At 41.1% G+C, this 22,937-nt stretch overlaps 1 protein-coding gene across 5 annotated transcripts in view; it reads left to right on the top strand.

The window, feature by feature from the left end:
* LOC134354762 (P-selectin-like) overlaps window positions 1-22,937 on the top strand; it is a 146,378-nt gene that overhangs the window by 105,360 nt on the left and 18,081 nt on the right. For 3 of the 5 annotated variants that reach the window (XM_063063984.1, XM_063063983.1, XM_063063985.1), the window contains exons 16-21: window positions 28-213; window positions 1,184-1,369; window positions 5,058-5,243; window positions 5,413-5,598; window positions 5,714-5,899; window positions 18,504-18,689. In XM_063063984.1, the coding sequence (XP_062920054.1) occupies window positions 28-213; window positions 1,184-1,369; window positions 5,058-5,243; window positions 5,413-5,598; window positions 5,714-5,899; window positions 18,504-18,689 (1,116 nt within the window). The remainder of the gene's footprint in view (window positions 1-27; window positions 214-1,183; window positions 1,370-5,057; window positions 5,244-5,412; window positions 5,599-5,713; window positions 5,900-18,503; window positions 18,690-22,937) is intronic. The other 2 variants (XM_063063986.1, XM_063063987.1) reach the window with 1 other exon arrangement.

Raw genomic sequence — 22,937 nt, 5'->3', positions numbered from 1 at the left:
ATGAGAATACTATCACTAATGTTTCAGCCATGAAATGTGACATGCTGAGAAGTCCAGACAGAGGAACCTATAACTGCACCCATCCCATCGATCACTTCGGTTACCGGTCGTGGTGTGATTTTAGCTGTGCTGAAGGGTTCACATTAATGGGATCACACAGACTTGAATGTAGAGCCTCTGGACGTTGGACAGCAGAAATACCCACCTGTAGAGGTATTGTATTCATCAAAGGAAATCGAGCTTGTGATATGCGTTCAACTCTTCTATAACACTTTCAATTTCTGTGAAGTCCCTTTTTACCGGTAATCTCTAGAGATGCAGCTCATTAGCCCCTCACTAACAGCCACTAGACTCAGCGGTGAGAAAATCGCCTTTCTCTAACTCTGATATCTAAGGTCAGAGTGCTTGGGTGTCCCACCAGACTGGCAAGTTGGGCTGTCTTGACCACCTGAATCCCAATCTGTGTGAATATTGTGTAATTACTGCCTTCGTGCAATTAGTCATCGGCAAGAAATAACAGATTGTACACTGCATACAAATATAAAGAAAGTATATTTACAAATTTCATCTTTATTGAGCAGTTAGTAGAAAAAAGAAAAAAATAAATAAAAGGGCCCACTACTGTAACCCAGTCCAAATGTGCACGTAAGTTGGAGCTCATCTTCAAGTTGTCTTTAACTCACACATTGGATCCTAGGTCTTCATGCACACAACCTTCCGAGTGTTGCTCAAAATTCATCTCTAGTAAACGGTCTCCCCCATGGGAATATTAGTCCTTCCCCCTTGAAACCATTCATCTGTACAAACTCCTTTTGCAACTGGGATAACATCCCTACCCATCTTCCCGCCTGTCTTCTCTCAGCTCCCACCAAAAAGACCTCAACCCACAAAAATCTCTACACCCAGCATTCCCTTGAACCTTCTCCCAATTCCACCATCCTGATTGGCTGGTACAACATTCCTAAGCTGAACAACATAGCCCCTTACCTTTAGCTCAAACCCAGACACACTAAAGGCAGAAGAGACTGCTCTTACAGAACTGCTGAAATGAAATACCTGCAACATAGCAGTAAAAATCTTAACCAGGACATTACATTTATAACGATAGTTATTTATGCCCATTCCTTAAAAATAATATTCTGTGTATTGAAAATTGAATGGTGAAATCCAAATTGTATTTCAGCTGTAACCTGCCAGACAATAACACAGCCAACACGAGGGATGGTAAACTGCACCCATCCCTTTGGAGACTTCAGTTACAGCTCAACCTGCAGCTTTGACTGCACAGAAGGGTTTCTGCTGCAGGGGTCAGAAGTGCTTCAGTGTGAAGCCAATGGACAATGGACAGCACCCATTCCCAACTGTAAAGGTACTGAGCTAATTTCCACTAGTTTTCACTTTGAATTTTTATTATTAAGTATCAAAACAAATGTCAGATTTCTATTGCTAATCTGCTTTATGAAAACTGTGCTCATCACAATGCACAACGGTACAGTACAGTGCAGATCCACTTTGCCCACAGTGCTGTGCCAACTTCGTAATCTATTCCACAATCAATCTGACCCCTCCCTCCTACTTAGCCTTTAACTCTGAATTTTTCTTTCATTTGTGTGCTTATTTAAAAATCTCTTGGGTATCTTTAAAGTATCAGCCTTCACCACAACCCCCTGCTGTGCAATCCAGACACTTACCTCCGACGTTTGTCCTAAACTTTCCTCCACACACCTTAAAATGATGTCTTCTGGTATGAGCAATTGCCGCCCTGAGGAAGGTACTGTCGGGCCACTATCAGTGTCTCTTATCATATACACCTCTATCAAATTGCCTCCCATCCTTCTTCGTTCCAAAGGGAAATGCGCTAATTTGATCAAGCTTTCTTCATAAGACATGTTCTCCAATCTAGGCAGCATGCTAGTAAATCTCCTCTGCACCTCCATATCCTTCCTATAATGGGGTGACTAGAACTGAAACCAATACTCCAAGTAGCACCTATGGAGAGGAATAAACAATTGACCTTTCAGGCAAAGAGCCTTCATTAGGGCTGGAAAGGAAGGGGGCAGAAGCCAGAATAAGAAGGTGAGGGAAGAGGCGAGGGGAACAGCTTGGCAGGTGATAGATGAAACCAGGTGAGGGGGAAGGTAAGTGAGTAGGAAAGGGCATGCTGTAGGTATTTCATGTGTCAGTTCTGTAAGAGCAGTCTGTTCTGCTTTTAACATGTTTGGGTTTGAGTTTATGGGGCTATGTTCTTCAATTTAGGAATGCATAGAACTTAGAATGGTATTTGACCCACAATCTTTTGTTGAATTTTTAACCTACCCTATGATCAATCTAACCCTTTCCTTCTACAGAGCTCATAACCTTTCATTTATTTTCTATCTAAAAATGTCTTAAATGTCTTTAATGTATCAGCCTCCGCCTTCCACCGTGCATTCCAGTCATTTGCCACTCCGTGCAAAAAAAATCCTGTCATCTCCCCTAATCTTTCATCCATTCACCTCGACATTATTTTTTCTGGTATTAACAGTTGCTGCCCTGAGAAAAGGTGCTGGCTGGCCACTGTCTCTGCCTCTCATCATCTTCTACTCCTCTATCAAGTTGCTTCTCATCCTCCTTCACTTCAAAGGAAATGGAGATAGCTTGTGGAATCTTCCTTCAGAAGACATGTTCTCTAAACCAAACAGCATCCTGGTAAATCTTCCCTGCTCCCTCTCCAAAGCTTCCACATTTCTATACTGACGTGTCTGGAACTGACACAATAGTCCAAGTAGCATCTATGGAGAGGATGAACAATCAACATTTCTGGATGAAACCTTTCATCAGGACTGGAGGGGAAGGAGTCGAAGCCTGCACAAGAAGATGGGGAGGGGAAGGAGAGAAGTATAAGCTGGCAGGTGATAGGTGAAACCAAGTAAGGGGGAGGGTGTGTGGGTGTGGGTGTAGGTATGAAGTAAGAATGTGGGAGGTTCACCCTCCTCCTCCCCTTTCTCCCATGGGTTCTCCATCCTCTCCTATTGGATTCCTTCTTCAGCCCTTTACCTGTTCCACCTATCACCTCCCAGTTTCTTACTTCATAACCCCTGATGTCCTTGATACTGTGGAGGCTGGTGCCCATGGTAGAGTTTGCAAACCTCTGCAGTGTTTTCCAGTTCTGTTCAGTGGCCCCTCCATACCAGACAGTGATGCAACCAGTTAGAGTTCTCTCCACAGTATTTCTGTAGAAATTTGTTAGTGTCTTTGGTGGCATACCAAATTCCCTCAAACATAACTAAATACAGCTGCTGACATGCTTTCTTCATGATTGCATCAATATGTTGGACCCAGGATAGATCTTCAGAGATGTTGACACCCGGGAACGTGAAACTGCTCACCCTTTCCATTGCTGTCCCCTCGGTGAGAACTGGTGTGTGTCCCTCTGCCTTCCTTCTCCTCAAATCCACAATCGATTCCTTGGTCTTACTGATGTTGAGTGCAAAGTTTTTGTTGAACACCACTTAACTAGCTGATCTATCTCACTTTTGTACACCTGCTCATCACCATCTGAGATTCTGCCAAAAACTGTTGTGTAAATGGCAAATTTGTAGATGGCATTTGGGCTGTGCCTACTCACTCAGTCATGGGTGTAGAAGGAGGAGAGCAGCAGCTTAAGCATACATCCTTCAATACATGAGTGCAAGGGATATGGGGGGCTACGAACCCGGTACAGATCAATGGGCCTAGGCAGATTAATGGTTTGGCACAGACTAGATGGGCCAAATGGCCAGTTTCTCAGCTGTAATGTTCTATGACTCTATGAAATAAGGTCAGCAAAATGATTTGTGGTGGATGATTCTGGAAATTTTGAATACAAAATCACCTATTAATCTAAGGCAAACTGAACTTTTTAATCTTTACCTCTTATGTTACTTATTGTTTTTGAATTTTTATTTTTGGGAAGATTCTGATCTAATTAATATTGCCTACATTTAGTCATGGGAATTGTCTGCAAATGTTCACACTGTCGCTGTGTACTGCAGCTGCAATGCATTCTCCAGGATTATCATCCCTCCCCATATTTAATTTCATTTGTAAACATGTATGCAAGGAATTTGGCAGATCTGTTGGTAGCGCTTTGTGAAGTTGATTCTCAACCACTGGAAAAACTCTGTAACATTTTGACACCACATTGATGACAAAATCCAAGCAATAAGTACCCCAAAAACAACTTTCTCACACTTAACATCTTGCTCAGTGAGCAACAAAGCACAAGCATCAGCAGATTAAACTCACTGCGTTTGATATTTTGTAACTTACCAAGTCATCTATATCATTGCCTTAACAAGATGATAATATTTTCTATGGAATACATAATGGTTTTCATCCAGTATTTTAATGTGAGGCTGTTTTCACAGGTCCCGTGGAAGGTCAGGTCAGTGCAGGATCCTTATAACTGCTGTCAGATTAAAGAGACAGTAGTAGGAACGTTATTTTCTTAAATAAAGATTTAAGAAATACAAGAACACATTCAAATTATGCCTACTTTCTTCTTTAATTAATAACTCCATCTCTTTAGTCAGAAGGCAAATTACATTAATATAATACTTCCTTAATTTAAATAATACCTTCTTAGACGAAAGCACTTTAGCACCTTCAATGCCTTGGCTTGTGACCAAAAACACTTTGCATAAGCAATTCTCATTAAGATTGGGAGAATATTATTTGGTGAAGATTGAGGATCAGAATATGAGTAATAAATCTTGGAGATGGTAGAGAAGCATGTGTGCTGGAAGATAAATGTTCAAATCATCAGTCCCTTTGGATGGATTTGCAATTTTGCTTAACATGATCATGAAGCTGTTTTGGTGATAGGAGTTGAATGTAGAGCTTCTGGACTGTAGACAGCAAAAATGCCCACATGTGGATGTGTTGTATTCATCAGAGAAAAACTAGCTTGTGTTATGTACTGAACTTGGTAAAATTTTGTTCAATTTCTATAACAACAATTGCTACTTTAGCCTGTTTCTTTGGAAAAAAAGTTGTGTGTTCACAATTGAATGGTGAAAGTCAAAATTGCATTACAGCTGTAACCTGCCAGACAATAACACAGCCAGAACGAGGGATAGTAAACTGCACCCATCCCATCGGAGACTTCAGCTACAGCTCAACGTGCTCCTTTGACTGCACAGAAGGATTTCTGCTGCAGGGGTCAGAAGTGCTTCAGTGTGAAGCCAATGGACAATGGACAGCACCCATTCCCAACTGTAAAGGTACTAAGCTAATTACCCTGTCTTAACTTTGGATGTTTGTTAATAATAACAGATGTTAGATTCTTGTTGCTGATTTGCTTTTTGATATTATACATATTACAAATTCATGAATATGCCATGCCTTACTTATTTTTCCAAATGCTAAAGGAATTTAAATTCTATATTTTAGCTGCATCTTGTCAAATATTGACAGACCCTGAAAATGGGGCGATGAACTGCTCACATCCTATTGGGGACTTCAGTTATAGCTCAATGTGTGACTTCAGCTGTGTTGAAGGGTTTGCACTGAAAGGGTCAAAAAATCTACAGTGTCAAAGCAATGGGCAATGGACTGCACAAAACCCCAACTGTGAAGGTACTAGAAAACTTCATTTTAACATTAGCCTTCAATTATATTAAAATTTCCTATAAAATATTGGTATTATATCTGCAAAATTTAAAGCTGAGAAAATACTACTCTTCTCTTACAGTTCTAATCTGCGAGAAAATGATGCAACCTGAACACGGTGCAATGAACTGTTCCCATCCCATCGGAAGCTTCAGTTTCAACTCAACATGCGACTTCAGCTGTGCTGAGGGGTTCACGTTAATGGGATCACACAGACTTGAATGCAGAGCCTCTGGTCGGTGGACAGCAGAAAAGCCCACATGTAGAGGTATTGTGTTTATCAAAACAAAGCTAGCTATTGAACTCTTATATAAAACTTTCAGTTTCTATAACTATAGTTACTTATGCTCGTTCATTCAAAATAGTATGCTGTGTATTCACAATTGAGTGGTGAAAGTCAAAGTGACATTTCAGATGTAACCTGCCAGGTGATAACACAACCAGAACAAGGGATGATGAACTGTATCCATCCCATTAGAAACTTCAGTTACAGCTCAGCATGCATCTTTGACTCCACAGAAGAGTCTGTACCGCAAGGGTTAGATGTGCTTAACATCTTGCATTCCAGCCATAAGGTGTCCAAAACTGAAAACCTGAAACAAGGGACAATGAACTGCCGTCATTCCATTGGAAATTTCAGCTATAGCTCAACATGTGATTATCGGGGTGCAATGGGTTTACTCTGAGTGGGTTGGACAGGTTACAGTGTCAAGCTAATGGACAGTGGTTGGCCCAAATCACCAAATGCAAATGTACCAGAGAAAATTTGCCAAGGCTTGAAATTGTTGAAATCATTTGCACAAATCTTTTTGTATTATCCAAAGACTTTCTCAGCATCAGTGCCAGGGTAGCATAGCGGTCAGCACGACAGCTTGGAGTGTCGGAGTTCAGTGTTCAATTCCGGTGTTGTCTGTAAGGAGTCTGTACATCTTCCCCATGGAATGTGTGGGTTTTCTCCAGGTGCTCTGGTTTCCTCCCACAGTCCAAAGACGTATGGGTTAGTAGGCTAATAGGCCATTGTAAATTATCCTGTGATTAGACTGGGGTTAGATTGGTGGTCGCTGGTTGGCATGGCTCGAAGGGCCGAAAGGGCCTATTCTGGGCTGTATCCCAATAAATAAATAAATAAACAAACATGGATAAACCCTTCATTGAAATTGTGGGATTGTATTTCAATCATTTAGGCCAACCGGTGGTGTAGAGGCATCCTCACCAGACTTCAAGGCAAGTGGTCCTGGCTTTGAATCCAGCTGGTCCCTTGCATGCTTTCCATCCATGCTGGGTTGAGTGTCGAGCTAGCAAATCAGCCTCACTAAAAATAAATAAATGCTAAAGAAACAGGAAGGTTGTCACCCAATGCACCACAAGGTGTGGAGAGGAACAACAAAATAACAATATTAGTCATTTGCTCAAATCAACTGAAAATCAGCAGAGAACCACTGATTGAAACTTCATTTACAACTTAATATGAGACAACATTGGTTTAAAAATTCTGGATAACCATTGTGTACCAATGAACCGAGAACGTCTCTACTTTAACTATCATTTACTTAATAAATTCTCACTTGTAAATTTAAATTCTTCACATTCTTTATGATACATAAATTAACGCATGTATATACTGTGCCTGTGACTAGGAAAAAAAAAGTTGAAATCATGCTCTTGCCTGTCAACTATATAGCATGTTTTGAGGGTGCCAGTGAAAGGGGCAATGAAATGTTCCCATCGTATTAAAGACTTCCATTACAGTTCCACAGGCAAGCTTCAGCTGTGCGGTAGGGTTTGCACTGTGAGAGTCAAACAGTGTCAGGGCAATGGACAGTGGACAGCAGAGTAATGAGGCGCATCACACAAAATCACTTGAACATTTTAAAATTTCTTATTTCTGTTAAGTTATATTTGCTGTACTCTTTCCTAATCTGGCTTGTGAAGTGACACACATACCAGAATAAATGCATGCTGTATCCACCCAACCAGATGGGCACCCACACACTCTTAGCAAGGTCAATGAACATCTCCCACCTTACTGCAGACTTCCCATATAGCTCAACACATGGCTTTAGTTGTATTGAATAGTTTATACTGGGAGTCGGGCAGGCTTTGGTGGACAACGGATAGCGCAAGCTCCAAGAATAGGCATTAATTATGCAATGTCATATACTGTATATTGAGCCTTCCACCTCCCCCACCCCAGCCCTCACTTTAATACCAGACAAAATAACTTAATTGGTAATTCTTTTAAGCAATTTTTGTGACATTTAGGATTTTCTTCCTGTGTCTATTTCTCCTTTTACTCTGGTTATTAAGTGGATAGTGAAAATACAGAGCTGTGCTTTGGAATCTTTAATGAGCCAAAATGAGCTGACTGAGGGATAGGTAGTTCTGTAATGGGGCCACCTCAGTGGTACAGCTTGGCGAGCTGCTGTCTCGCTGTGCCACGGAACAGAGTCTAATTCTGAACTGGGTCACTGTTTATGTGGAATTTGCATGTTTTTCCTGTCAGTATGTTGGTTGCTCCCAGTTGCTCCAGTTCCCTCCCTCCATCCCAAAGAAATGTGGGTGGAGGTTAATTCACCACTCTGAATTGCCCATAGTGTGTAGGCGAATGGTAGAATCTGGGAGGAGATGCTGAAAATGAGAGGAGAAAATGGGATTATTGTGGGATTAGTATAAATAGGTGGTTCATGGTCAGTATGGAATTGATGGAATAAAAACTCTTTCTATACAACTTGTCTCTCTGACTCTAAGAGGTGATAGAAAGGACATAAAGATTTCTGTTACTAGGCTCGCCATTCAAACTTTTAGAAGTGCACCATGGAGAGAGGAGATGAGTTTACTTCTCTTCATCCTTCTGGTTTAGGACGAGGAAGGTTAGCATATGACTGCTGGGAGAAAAAAGTAAGTGTAGATATGTAGTTTTAATTTAAGATTTCTATTTTTTTAATTAATTAAATAATTTAAACAAATTAAATGCATTTCAATTACCCTTAAGTTGTTTTTGAAAACAATTTTAATGGCTTTGCAGTTGGCAAGCTGTCAGGGTATTCCAGAGAAATGTAATGTAAGGAGCAGGTACAGGTCAATTTGTCCCTTGAGCCTGTCATGTTTTGTTACTCAGAAACTAATTGAAAGAAAAACATGTCGTATAGTAATGAAACACATAAACACCAAAGAAAGCTTAAGAAAACAATATTTACAATATTATTTAAATATTACTGAAATATTAAATACACTGCACTCCTTGTTGCTTAGCTATAAACACCAACTCACTATAGGATGCATCTCAACTCATATGTAATGCATTGTTCTTCAGTCATATTTTTATATACATATATATGTGTGTGCATATGTATGTGTGTGTACATGCATGCATATACAGGATGTGTGTGTATATGTATGTATATGCAGTATGTGTGAGTGTATATTAGTGTGTGTGTGTGTGTGTATATATATATATATAAAATACACATACACACACAACTGTATACTCTAATACAACTACTATATAGATACCCACAGCTAAATAAATTTTAAATTGTCACTTTCAGGCATAGAGATTTAACCGCTGTGGCGGATTTCTCACTCACGCGGGACATAGTCTTTCTGATGAGGAGGTGTGGGGCGGGGGTGTCACTCTGCTTGAAAGGCGAGGCTTGAGGTTGTGAAACAATCTCAGGATTTGGGCCTTCTCCATGGTGGTTACAAGACCCTGGAAGTGGCTCTGAATGATTTAGCAAAATCGACATGGATCTTCTGCCAGGGCAATGCAGGCCATTCTCAGGAATAGAGAGATGTTGCTCTTGGCATCTTCTAGATGTATAGGCATCCTAAACAATGCATTACAAGCTGGTCAATCTGATCTATCCCAGGGCACCAGACAAAGCTTCGAGCCAGCGTTTTTATTTTGAACGTGTATGGTTGACCACGTACAGTAGCTCCTCCAACACTTTAGTTCTCAGCTTGGATGGTACATACTACAGCTCTCAATTCCCACTTAAGGCAACCCCCGTCAAGGGCAATTTCATGATGATGTTGGTAAAAATGGAAAAACTGGAATTTCTGCTGCACCTTTCTGCCACTTTGGGTGGCCATGCAGGCCTGAGACAGTGTGGGATTTTGGATCATCTCTGCCATAATAGAGAAATTTTCAACTTGCATTCAGAATAATACGTCAAGAGGAGTGTCCTCTTTTGTAAATTTTCAAGCATTTCATTTTCCAAGGGTAAACAGGACAATCCATCAGCATTTCCATGATTAGATGTCCTCTTGAATTCAACCTTGTGATTGTGTCCCCCAAGAAACAGAGCCCATCTCTGATTCAGGCTTCTGCTGATTGAAAATGGACACTAGAGGTAGATGATCAGTAGTGAGGGTAAACTCTCTCCCATACAAGTACTGGTTGAAACATTTTACACCCAAATCCTCTCTGTTAATCCATGTGTAACTTTTCTCTGCCGCAATAAGGAAATATGATGCAAAGGTTATGGGACATTCACTTTCCTCACTCATAACATGTGACATGACTACACCTGTACCATAAGGCGAGGCATCTCAGGCAAGCTTCAGTGGACGATGTTCATAACGTGCAAGTACAGTGTGTGCATCAGCACTTCCTTTGTCTTTTAGAGAACCACCGCACACTGCTTTGTCCATTACTACAATTCAGGAAGAAATGGCAATGAGTTCAAAGGGTGGAGCTCAAAAGCCTGGTTTGGCAGGAACCTGTTACAGTAATTAACAAACCCTAAGAAGGAGCACAACTGTGATGCATCATTTGGCCTTGGGGCATTCACCACTGCTTGGATCTTGTCAGTACACCTATGTAATGCTTGAGTGTCAATGGTGTGACCACCGTAGGAGATGCTTGGTTTAAAGAAGTCACACTTGTTACTTTGGGCCCTGGGCCCAAAATCTTCTAATCTTGTTAATTGTCTTGAGATATTGGAGATGTTCCTTGTCATCCTCACTGGTAACAATGATGTCCTCCAGGTAACACTGAGTGGCTCGGCAGTCTTGCAGTATCTGGTCCATAGCTTTCTGCCAGAATGTACTGCAGATGCTAGTCAAAAACTAGGCCTATTACAGCAATAAAGCCCCTTGTGAGAGTTTATGGTGAGAAACACTTTGGACTCTTCTTCCATCTCCACGAGGTAGGCCTCAGTTAAATACATTTTGCTGAAGTGTTTTCCTCCAGGAAGGTTTTCAAAGATATCCTCTATCCCGGGCAGAGGGACTTGATCAACTTTCAGTACTGGGTTGAGGGTGACTTTAAAATCATCACAGATCCTGACAGCCCATGGAATTATGGGAAAGATATTGAAATGGGTGGAGCATTGGCTGATAGGCAGAAAGCAAAGGGTGGGAATAAAGGGATCCTATTCTGATTGGTTGCCGGTTACTAGTGGTGTTCCGCAGGGGTCGGTGTTGGGGCCGCTTCTTTTTACAATGTATATCGATGATTTGGATTATGGATTAAATGGTTTTGTGGCCAAGTTTGCGGATGACACCAAGATAGGTGGAGGAGCAGGAAATGTTGAAGAAACGGAAAGGTTGCAGAGAGACTTAGTCAGTTTAGGAGAGTGGGCAAAGAAATGGCAGATGAGATACAACGTTGACAAATGTATGGTTGTACATTTCGGAAGAAGAAATAATCGGGCAGATTATTATTTAGATGGGGAGAAAATTCAAAAATCAGAAGTGCAAAGGGACTTGGGGGTCCTCGTGCAAGATACCCTAAAGGTTAACCACCAAGTTGGATTGGTGGTAAGGAAAGTGAATGCTATGTTGGCATTCATTTCAAGAGGAATAGTGTATAAGAGTAAGGAGGTGTTGATGAGGCTGTATGGGGCATTAGTGAGACCTCATTTGGAATACTGTGTGCAGTTTTGGGCCCCCTATCTTAGAAAGGATATACTGATGTTGGAAAGAGTTCAGAGAAGATTTACGAGGATGATTCCTGGAATGCAGGGGCTAACATATGAGGAGCGTCTGTCGGCTCTTGGATTGTATTCATTAGAGTATAGAAGAATGAGAGGGGATCTCATAGAAACGTTTCGAATGTTGAAAGGGTTGGACAGAGTAGATGTGGAAAGGTTGTTTCCCTTGGTGGGTGAGTCCAGGACAAGAGGCCATAGTCTTGGAATTAGTGGGTACCCAGTTAAAACAGTGACGAGGAGAAATTATTTTAGCCAGAGGGTCATGGATTTGTGGAATTCATTGCCACATACGGCTGTGGAGGCCCGATCATTGAGGGTGTTTAAGGAGGAGATTGACAGGTATCTAATTAGTCAGGGTATCAAGGGATATGGGGAAAAAGCCGGAAATTGGAACTAGATCGATGAATAGTTTAGCTCATGGGGAGCTGCGGAGCAGACTCGATGGGCCAAATGGCCTACTTCTGCTCCTTTGTCTTGTGTGATTTTGTGACCTATTCTTGTTGGCTCCTGGAAACATTAGTGTTGCCCATGAGCTCCACTCCAACTTGTAAAGAAATCCTTCAGCCTCCATGCGACCTAGCTCACTGGCTACTTTATCATGGATGGTACCAGGAACCGGACTGTGGCTGAGTGAAATTTGGGTGTGGCATTTTCATTTAACGCTATTTTACCCTTTGTATGTTTGAGTTTTCCAATGGTACCCTTGAATAATGCTGTGGTGTCATCCAATACCTTTCTTAGTTTGCTTTCAGTTGACTCTATTTTAGGGGGATGTGGCATGCAAATGGTGGATGGGTCTGCCATCAAATTATAATTGTCTTACCCAATCCTGGCCCCACAATGCTGGCCCTTCTCTTCCTTCCACATACAAGCTTAATGTGACTTGTTGGTTGTTGTATTTCAAAGTTGCAAATGTCATTCCCAAGGGAGTTATGCTTTCTCCAGTACAAGTTCTTAATTGGATATCTGCAGGCTTCAGTTCAGCATCTTTATCAGACTTTTTCATCAACAGCGTGCAGATTAGTACTCTTTTTGAAAATGCAACTTGACTTTTTATCTTCTCCATGGGCAGTCCATTTATTTTTGTCTGCCCAACATGTTATAGACAATAGACAATAGGTGCAAGAGTAGGCCATTCGGCCCTTTGAGCCAGCACCGCCATTCACTGTGATCATGGCAGATCATCCACAATTAGTATCCAGTTCCTGCCTTACCCCATAACCTTTGATTCCGCTATCTTTAAGAGCTCTATCCATCTCTTTCTTGAAAGCATCCAGGGACTTGGCCTCCACAGCCTTCTGGGGCAGAGCATTCCATACATCCAACACTCTCTGGGTGAAAAAGTTTTTCCTCAACTCCGTTCTAAATGGCCTACCCCTTATTCTTAAATTGTGGCCTCTGGTTCTGGACTCACCCATCAGCAGGAACATGGTTCCTGCCTCCAGCGTGTCCAATCCCTTAATAATCTTATATGTTTCAATAAGATCCCCTCTCAGCCTTCTAAATTCCAGAGTATACAAGCCCAGTTGCTCCAATCTTTCGACTTATGACAGTCCCGCCATCCCAGGAATTAACCTTGTGAACCTACGCTGCACTCCCTCAATAGCAAGAATGTTCTTCCTCAAATTTGGAGACCAAAACTGCACACAGTACTCCAGGTGTGGTCTCACCAGGGCCCTGCAGAAGAACCTCTTTGCTCTTATACTCAATTCCCCTTGTTATGAAGGCCAGCATGCCATTAACTTTCTTCACTGCCTGCTGTACTTGCATGCTTGCTTTCAGTGACTGATGTACAAGAACACCTAGATCTCATTGTACTTCCCCTTTTCCTAACTTGACTCCATTTAGATAATAATCTGCCTTCCTGTTCTTACCACCAAAGTGGATAACCTCACATTTATCCACATTAAACTGCATCTGCTGTGCATCTGCCCACTCACCCAGCCTGTCCAAGTCACCCTACATTCTCATAACATCCTACTCACATTTCACACTGCCACCCAGCTTTGTGTCATCGGCAAATTTGCTAATGTTACTTTTAATTCCCTCATCTAAATCATTAATATGTATTGTAAACAGCTGCGGTCCCAGCACTGAACCCTGCGGTACCCCACTGGTCACTGCCTGCCATTCCAAAGGGGACCCATTAATCGCTACTCTTTGTTTTCTGTCAGCCAGCCAATTTTCAATCCATGTCAGTACTCTGCCCCCAATACCATGTGCCCTAATTTTGCCTACTAATCTCCCATGTGGGACTTTATCAAAGGCTTTCTGAAAGTCCAGGTACGCTTAATCCACTGGCTCTCCCTTATCCATTTTCATAGTTACATCCTCAAAAAATTCCAGAAGATTAGTCAAGCACGATTTCCCCTTCGTAAATCCATGCTGACTCGGACCGATCCTGTTACTGCTATCCAGGTGTGTCGTAATTTCATCTTTTATAATTGACTCCAGCATCTTTTCCACCACCGACACCAGGCTAACCGGTCTTTAATTCCCTGTTTTCTCTCTTCCTCCCTTCTTGAAGAGAAGGACAAGATTAGCCACCCTCCAATCCACAGGAACTGATCCTGAATCTATAGAACATTGGAAAATGATTACCAATGCGTCCATGATTTCTAAAGCCACCTCCTTAAGTACCCTGGGATGCAGACAACCAGGTCCCGGGGACTTATCAGCCTTCAGACCCAACAGCCTATCCAACACCATTTCCTGCCTAATATAAATTTCCTTCAGTTCATCCATTGCCCAGGTCCTTTGGCCGCTATTATATCTGGGAGATTGTTTGCGTCTTCCCTAGTGAAGACGGATCCAAAGTACCCATTCAACTCGTCTGCCATTTCCTTGTTCCCCATAATAAATTCACCCGTTCCTGTCTTCGAGGGCCCAATTTTGGTCTTAACTATTTTTTTCCCTTTTCACATACCTAAAGAAGCTCTTACTATCCTCCTTTATATTCCTGTCTAGTTTACCTTCGTACCTCATTTTTTCACCACGTATTGCCTTTTTAGTTACCGTCTGTTGCTCTTTAAAACTTTCCCAATCCTCCGGCTTCCCACTCGTCTTTGCTATGTTATACTTCATCTCTTATTTTTATACTATCCATTACTTCCCTTGTCAGCCACAGCCTCCTCTTACTCCCCTTAGGATCTTTCTTCCTCTTTGGAACGAACTGATCCTGCACCTTCTGCATTATTCCCAGAAACACTTGCCATTGCTGTTCCACTGTCATCCCTGCTAGGGTATTGTTCCATTGAACTTTGGCCAGCTCCTCCCTCATAGCACCATAGTTCCCTTTGTTCAACTGTAATACTGATACTTCTGAGTTTCCCTTCTCCCTCTCAAATTGTAGATTAAAACTTATCATATTTGTTCTTTGTATGTGTTCTACTTTGTGGCATTTTCTGCAAGTTTCACCTTTAAACCTATATTGGTATTGTGTATGCGAGCCCCTGCCACAACAGTAACACAATTTGTTCAGCCAGGCAGGTTTCTGTTCAGACATTGCAATTTTGTTGGCGCTCACTTTCATTACCATCTACAACTCAATTGCATCTCTGGCTGCTGTTTCCATTGACACAGTGATTTCAACTGCTCTTTTAAATATAAGTTGTTCTTCAGTTTGGAGCTGTTTTTGAATGCTTTTGAATACTTTCAAATAAGATTTCACAAGTTAAATAAACAATCATTGCATCATTAAACCAACACTGAACTGACAATGCTCAGACAACCTCTTCATTTCAGCCACATAAGCTGTAATAGACTCCTCTTCCTTTCAATTCTGCTTATGAAACCAAAAGTGTAATGCAATCAACAAGGTTTTGATACTAAATGTTCCCGAATTATATTCAGGACATCAGCAAAGCTCATTTTCACTGGTTTGGTTGGACTAATTAAACTTCTAAACAAACTCTACGCTTTTCCACCTTTTGGCACTCATTTGGCTATTTCCTTTGCTTCAGAGTACTGCTCAATTCTTTCAGTATACATTTTCCAGTCATCTGTTGTGCAATTGAATGCCTCTATCTTTCTGATAGCTATTTCAGTCAGCTACTTCTGCTTTTTTGTTCTAAACTTATGACTATTATCGCCCAGTTACCACTGTTTATGAACCCGAGAATATTGTCTTCTCTCTGTCTCTCACCCCTTCTGAAGAACCACGTGCTGCACTTCATTTTTAACTCTAACATCTCGCTGCTTTCAACAGGTAGTCATCTCAGCTTCATTTTAGAACTTCCTCATCACCACTGTTATGTTTTGTAACTCCAAATTCAAATAGAAAGAAAACCACAGGAGCTGAGATATGTTTGCCTACTTAGTTTTTCTTAGTAAAGTATCAGCGTATGACGTGGTGAAGTAATGATGTATGACATTCATATAAATCATAATGAATTATGTAAACAACAAAGATGGCTTAATGAAACAATACTTATGTTTACAATATTACTTAAAAATTACTGAAACACTAAGTGCACTACTGAACATGAATCTTCATTTAAGAAAGTTGGCTGCACCAACATTCTGTGCTGCCTCTCTCCACGAAGGCTCAAGAGAGACTCAATGATCAGAGCCTGTTTCCTCCTTGCTGTCGGATGCAGAGGTCACTTTATCTGACCTACATTCAGAAGGGAAGTGCTAACGGGCAGACAACAAGGCTAGATCCAGCACGCTGTGGCCCATTGTATTCACTCATTTGCCTTTCTGTTTTTGGAGCAAGCTCCTGGATCTGTTCCATTGAGATCAGTGTAAGTGAGGGAGAGGGAAAAGAGGACACAGTATGAATAGAAAAATGCATGAAATCTTGTGCACTGAAGGAGACATTAACAATAGCACGACTGCCCAATTACAGTTGCAGCAGGTTATACAGGGCTAGAAATAAATATGTGAACTGTATATTATCTGAGGTTCCCTTCCCTGAGTACATGCTCTGCACCCACAGAAAAGATTAATTGGTCAATAATATGAGTGATATTGAAGAAAAATTGTCAGCAAAACTCTGATAATCTGCTATCAGATTATTCAGAAATCCTGATGATTCAGCATTTGGCTCATTGGGTGCTGATTCCTATGCTCTGTCTAACACAGAGATTCACAATTCCCATTCTTCATTTAGACAGTGCTGTGTTACAATGTTAAAGTGAATTAAAATGTTAGAGTAATAATTGGAAAATATTCTAATAGTGTGGAAAAAGATGCCATTCTGGCACCCCACTGTTCTTAGCCTGGTAGTTAATGGAGTTTTGTTGTATTTGTACGTAAGGCAAAAGTGCCTAAATTTACAAATGGGAGGTGAAAAGCCATATATAACTGCCAAGCTTTTAAAAATATTTTAATCAGCCTCTGGACAATACATAGCATTGGTCGTGCTGGGCGGATTTATGATTAAGACTGGATCTATTATTAGGACAGTTGCAGAGGTCTCAGATAATATGAAAACAAATTCTGCTGAGAAAGAAATAAGTTGAAAGTATAATACTGGGAAATTGAAATGAGGTGATTCAGGAAGTTTAATGGTAGTGCTGCTGCTGGGGGGTAGGGGGATAGAAGGGGGAGAGGGAGAATGCTGTAGTTGTGATTATCATCACAGTTTGACATACTTTTTCGAGATTATCCAAGTGCAACCTCAGAGATTGGGAGTTTGTTCTTTTACAAAATTGAAGCGAACTAGACGAATATTGATGACCATTTGTCCTAATGTGGTGTTTCCAAATATTGCCAAGGTTCCTGTGAAAAACAAATCAGCTAGATGTTAGGGTCCGTGTCCATAGGACACTCAAAGCTGCTGTGCAGGTTAACAGTGTTGTTAAGAAGGCGTATGGTGTGTTGGCCTTCATCAACTGTGGGATTGAGTTCCAGAGTCATGAGGTAATGTTACAGTTATTAAAGACCTTAGTTAGACCCCACTTGGAGAATGTTCAATTCTGGTCACCTCACTACAGGAAGAATGTGGATACTATAGAGAGAGTGCAGAGGAGATTTACAAGGATGTTGCCTGGATTGGAGGGCATACCTTGTGAGAATAGGTTGAGTGAACTTGGCTTTTTCTCCTTGGAGCCATGGAGGATGAGAGGTGACCTGATAGAGGTGTATAAGATGATGAGGGACATTGATCGTGTGGATAGCCAGAGGGTTTTCCCCAGGGCTGAAATAACTAACATAAGAGGGCATAGTCTTAAGGTGCTTGGATGTAGGTACAAGGGGGATGTCAAAGGTAAGTTTTTCACACACAGAGTGGTGGATGCGTAGAATGCACTGCCAGTGGCAGTGGTGGAAGCAGATACAATAGGGTCTTTTAAGAGACTCTTAGATAGGTACATGGAGCTTAGAAAAATAGAGGGCTATGGGGTAGGGAAGTTCTAGGCAGCTTCTAAAGTAGCTACATGGTCGGCACAACATTGTGGGCCAACGGGCCTGTAATGTGCTGTAGATTTATATGCTTTTTATGTTTCTGTTTCTATTATGGCAGGTCTCATTTGTAGTGATTTGCAATGATATAAGGTAACTGATTTGCAATAATCAGCTTTATGGATGGATTTCAAGTTATTCCCAATAAGGAGGAGTGAACAATGAGAGGTACAAAGAGGAGCACTTCACTCACAAGTGTCTCTGGTTTTCAGGAGACTGAGCCTCCTTTCTTTGCCAGTTGTCTTATTGCTGTGAACAGCGCATATTGATGGCATCTGTTGAGAAGAAAATCCTTGTATAAAAATGAACCATCTTCTTGGATTTAACACTTTTATTTTATTCCAAAAATATACATTATGTTTAAGTATTTCTCCAATAATTTTCATGTTAATGAAATGGAAGTGTGATTGAAATGATGTGAATTGAATAGGAAATCTGTTAATAATAAGGTACTGCAATATAATCATCAGTGGAGATTTCCTAATAAGGGCTGTCACACAAAACAACTAATAGAGGTCTGCATTTTTCCAGCTGTGAAATGTGATGCACTGAAGACACCAGATTATGTCTCGATGAACTGCACCCATCCGTTCGGAAAGTTTAGTTACAGTTCAAAGTGTGAAGTGAGCTGTCTGGAAGGTTCTGTTTTGAAACGAGCAGTAGAAATCGAATGTACAAACTCAGGAAACTGGACAAATACGTTGCCATTTTGCAAAGGTAGTTGATTTCCTTTTGACTACCCAAATCCAAAAAATTGTTTTTAGTCATTTTGCTTTGAATCTTTTAAAATATTTTTGTACAAATGCTTTTTTAGGAAGACAAATGAAGCAAATTGTTCCTAAGGTTAATCATTAGATCCACCTGTGAGTTGGGACATACCTTTTCCAAGAGACGGAAGGGAAATTAGATTGCATCAGGCTTTATACCTCATATCCTTAATCTGGCAATTAAGCTGCTCATGCTTTTGTTCTAGAAAATAATAAATATCTTAATTAACAGTTTGTTACAGGGGTAGTACAAGGTGCTGTTCCCCCTGTAACTATGCAAAGTACTTTGAAATGGACATAACCGAGGCTTTTAGTTTTGTCTAATTAATGGCTTATTACTCACAACAATACTATTACCAACTGGTCTGTCCTCTACTACTGACAAAAATCTATAGCATGGATTATTTGAAAGACAAATATTCATGCTTACATTATCTAACATGATAATTGTATTAAAAAGATGAATCACAGAACTAGTCCAGAACCCGAACAGCCCCTTAGGTCCCCAATGTTGTGCTGAACTAATTAATTAGTAATCAAATGCCCAACTAAACTAACCTCTTCTATCTGTGAGATGCCTGTATCCTCATGTTTCTTGCACATTCATGTGTCTACCCGAGAGCCTCCAGAATACCTGGATTGCATTTGTCTTCACAACCATCCCAGACATTCCAGGTACCCATTACTTTCTATGATTGTATATAAAAAAAAACCTGACCTGTGCACCTCCTTTGAACTTAGCCTCTCTCACTTTAAACGCATGGCCTCTGGTATTGGACGTTTTAACCCTGTAATCAGAAGATATTGGCTGTCTACTGTATCTGTGCCACTCATAATCTTATAAATTCTATCAGATCTCCCCTCTGCTGTGCCGGTCAAAACAACCCAAGTTTGTCCAGCCTACCCTTATAACATTCACCTTCTGATCCAGACAGCAGCCTGGTAAACCTTTTCACATTCTATCCAAAGCCTCGACGTTTTTCCTAATGACGGGGTGACCGGAACTGAATGCAGTAGTCCAGATGTGGCCAAACTAGACTTTTATAAGGTTACAACATAACTTCCCAACTCCTGAATTCAGTTCCTTAACTTATAAAGGCAAGCATGCCATATGCGTTCTTTACAACCCTAAGTAGCTACTTTTAGGGAGTTAAGGACTTGGACCCCAAGATCTCTCTGCACATCAATGCAGTTAATGGTCTTGCCACTAAGTGTACTCTTTCTTTAAGTTTGATCTCCCAAAACTCGGCACTTCGCATCTGAACAGCTGAAACTCCAGCTGCTATTTGTCCGACCATATCTGCAACTGAGCTTTATCCCACTATATCCTTTGTCAGTCTGTATTAGCCACAACACTACCAATCTTCATAATGTCTGCAAGCTTACAACTCACCTATCTATGTTTTTATCCAGGTAATTTAACTATATTACAAACAGTACTGATCCCCACAGAACACCACTAATCTCAGCCTCCAGCCAGAAAAAGTCCCATCGACCACTACCTGCTCTCTACTATGGGCAAACTGATACTGAATCCAAATGGCTGATTCAATGTGGATCCCACGCATCTTCATCTTTTGGATGAGTCTTAATTGAGGATCTTGTCAGATGCCTTACTAAAATCCATGTTGACAACATCCATCATCAAACACGTTCATTATCTCCTTAAAACTTAATCAGGTTTGTAAGACACAACTGGCCATAGACTGCCCCTAATGAGGCCAAATATTGATAAATTCTATCCCTGAGAATCTTTACCAGTACTTTCCCTATCACTGATGTAAGACTCACCGATCAACTGTTTCCAAGATAATACCTGTTCCCTTCTTGAATAGTAGAATAACATTTGCTTATTAGAAGAGCTCTGGGCCTTTGGCAGTAGCTAGAGAGGATACAAAGATATTGGTCATGGCACCAGCAATCTTATCGCTTACCCCTCTCAATAACCTGGGATATATCACATCAGGACTTATCCACCTTAATGTTCTTTACGAGACGCAACTTTACATTCTTCTTTATCTCAAAATGCCCCAGCAATTTAGTACACTCCACACTGATCTCCCTATCCTCCATGTCCTTTTCCTTGGTAAATACCAATGCAAAGTACTCATTTAATACACATCCTTGTGTCAGCATGTTCCCTCCTTATCTTTGAGTGGTCCTACCCTCTTCCTATTTGTACTGTTGCTCTTAACATCTATATAGAATGTCTTGGGATTCTGTTTAATCCTCTTGCCAAGGACTTCCCATGATCTCTCCTGGCTTTCCTAATTCCCTTCTTGAGTTTTTTTCCTAGCTTTTTAATGATCCTCAACGGTTATGTTTGATTTTACCTTCCTAAACCTTACATACATTTCTGTTTCCTTCATAACTAAATTCACCACCTCTCTCAACATCCACAGTTCCCTTACCTTGCCACCCTTGTCCTTCCTTCTTGAGGGAACACATCCACCCTGTATTCTGTGCAGTTGGTCTTTAAACATCCCCCACATGCCAGATGAGGACATACTCAATAACAGCTGTTCCCCATTTACAGTCCCTAGTTCCTGCTTAATGCTCTCATAATTTGTCCAGCTCCAAATTCAGACCTTGCCTATAGGTATCTTAAAACTTAAGGAATTGTAATCTCTGTTCCACCCACTGAAGAGGTCAGTTACTTGGCAAGGCTTATTCTCCAATACCAGGCCCAGTATGACATCTCTTCTTGTTAGACTATCTGCTCCATCTAAACCTCCTACACTAACGATGTCTCAGTCTATATTAGGCAAGTTGAAATTACCTAGAACAAGGCCTGTTGTTTTTATATCTTTCCCTAATCTGCCTGCATATCTGTTCCTTGATATCCTGTGGCTAAATGGAGATCTGTAGATCACATCAGAGTGATTTTATCTTTCCTATTTTTTTTTAAATTCTATCCAAGTAGACTCAGTGGGTGAGTCCTCTATTATGTCCCCTCTGTGTGCAGCTGTGATATTGTCCCTGACTAGTAGTCCACTTCCCCATCTCTTTTTACCTCCTCCTCGAACTTTTCTAAAACTTCAAAACCCTGTGATATTGAGGACCCATTCCTGTTCCTCTCTCAACCAAGTCTCTGTAATGGTCACAACCTCATAGTTCCATGTACTGATCCATGCTCTAAATTCATCACCTTTACCCATAATACTTGCAGCATTAAAATACACGCATTTCAAACTATTCATCCCATTGTGTCTATTACCATGCTCCTACCCGTTCTTACTGGTCATGACATCCACCTTCCTCTCAATCCCTCCTCTTGCATATTCATTGTACAGTTCAATCAAAAGGTAGATTTGAATTTCAACAATGCAAATTTATCTATTTTTAAACTGCTTTTAAAGTGACCATTCTTATGCTTAAACATTCACTCCTCCATCACCAACATTGGATACAATGTGTGCCATCTACAAGATGCAACACACTGCCAAGATTTATTTCAACAAGACCTTCCTAAACCCATGGCCTTCATTATCTGGATTGAGACACATGGTGACATTCTGAGTTGCACCGTTACCTCAACACACACACCTTCTTCCTTTGGAGATATAACGTCACTCCTCTGAGATTGCTTAGTTATCATGCCTGAACTTGCTATTAAACAGCAGGGAGGGTATTCATCACAGGATCATGGTGCAGTTCAACAACTTTCACTTTCTCGTTGGAACTGCACAATTGATGATTGAATTGAATTGACTTTATTTCATACATTCTTCACATACTTGAGTAAAAATCTTTACATTACGTCTGTTTAAAGGTGCAATTTGTAATAAATAGTATGTACAGAAGGACAGTCAATATAGCATAGAAACACAATTGTATCAGCGTGAATTAATCAGTCTGATGGCCTGGTGGAGGAAGCTGTCCCGGAGCCTGTCGGTCCTGGCTTTTATGCTGCGGTACCGTTTCCCAGATGGTAGCAGCTGGAACAGTTTGGGGTTGGGGTGACTCGGGTCTCCAATGACCCTTCGAGCCCTTTTTACGCACCTGTCTCTGTAAATGTCCTGAATAGTGTGAAGTTCACATCTACAGACGCATTGGGCTGTCTGCACCACTCTCTGCAGAGTCCTGCGATTGAGGGAAGTACGGTTCCCATACCAGGCAGTGATGCAGCCAGTCAGGATGCTCTCAATTGTGCCCCTGTAGAAAGTTCTTAGTACTTGGGGACTCATGCCAAACTTCT

The sequence above is a fragment of the Mobula hypostoma genome, chromosome 12 (genome assembly GCF_963921235.1).
Source record: "Mobula hypostoma chromosome 12, sMobHyp1.1, whole genome shotgun sequence".
In the NCBI taxonomy this organism is placed as follows: Eukaryota; Metazoa; Chordata; class Chondrichthyes; order Myliobatiformes; family Myliobatidae; genus Mobula; species Mobula hypostoma.
The sequence above is the reverse complement of the archived record's forward strand: the minus strand, read 5'-3'. Positions and strand labels throughout refer to the sequence as shown.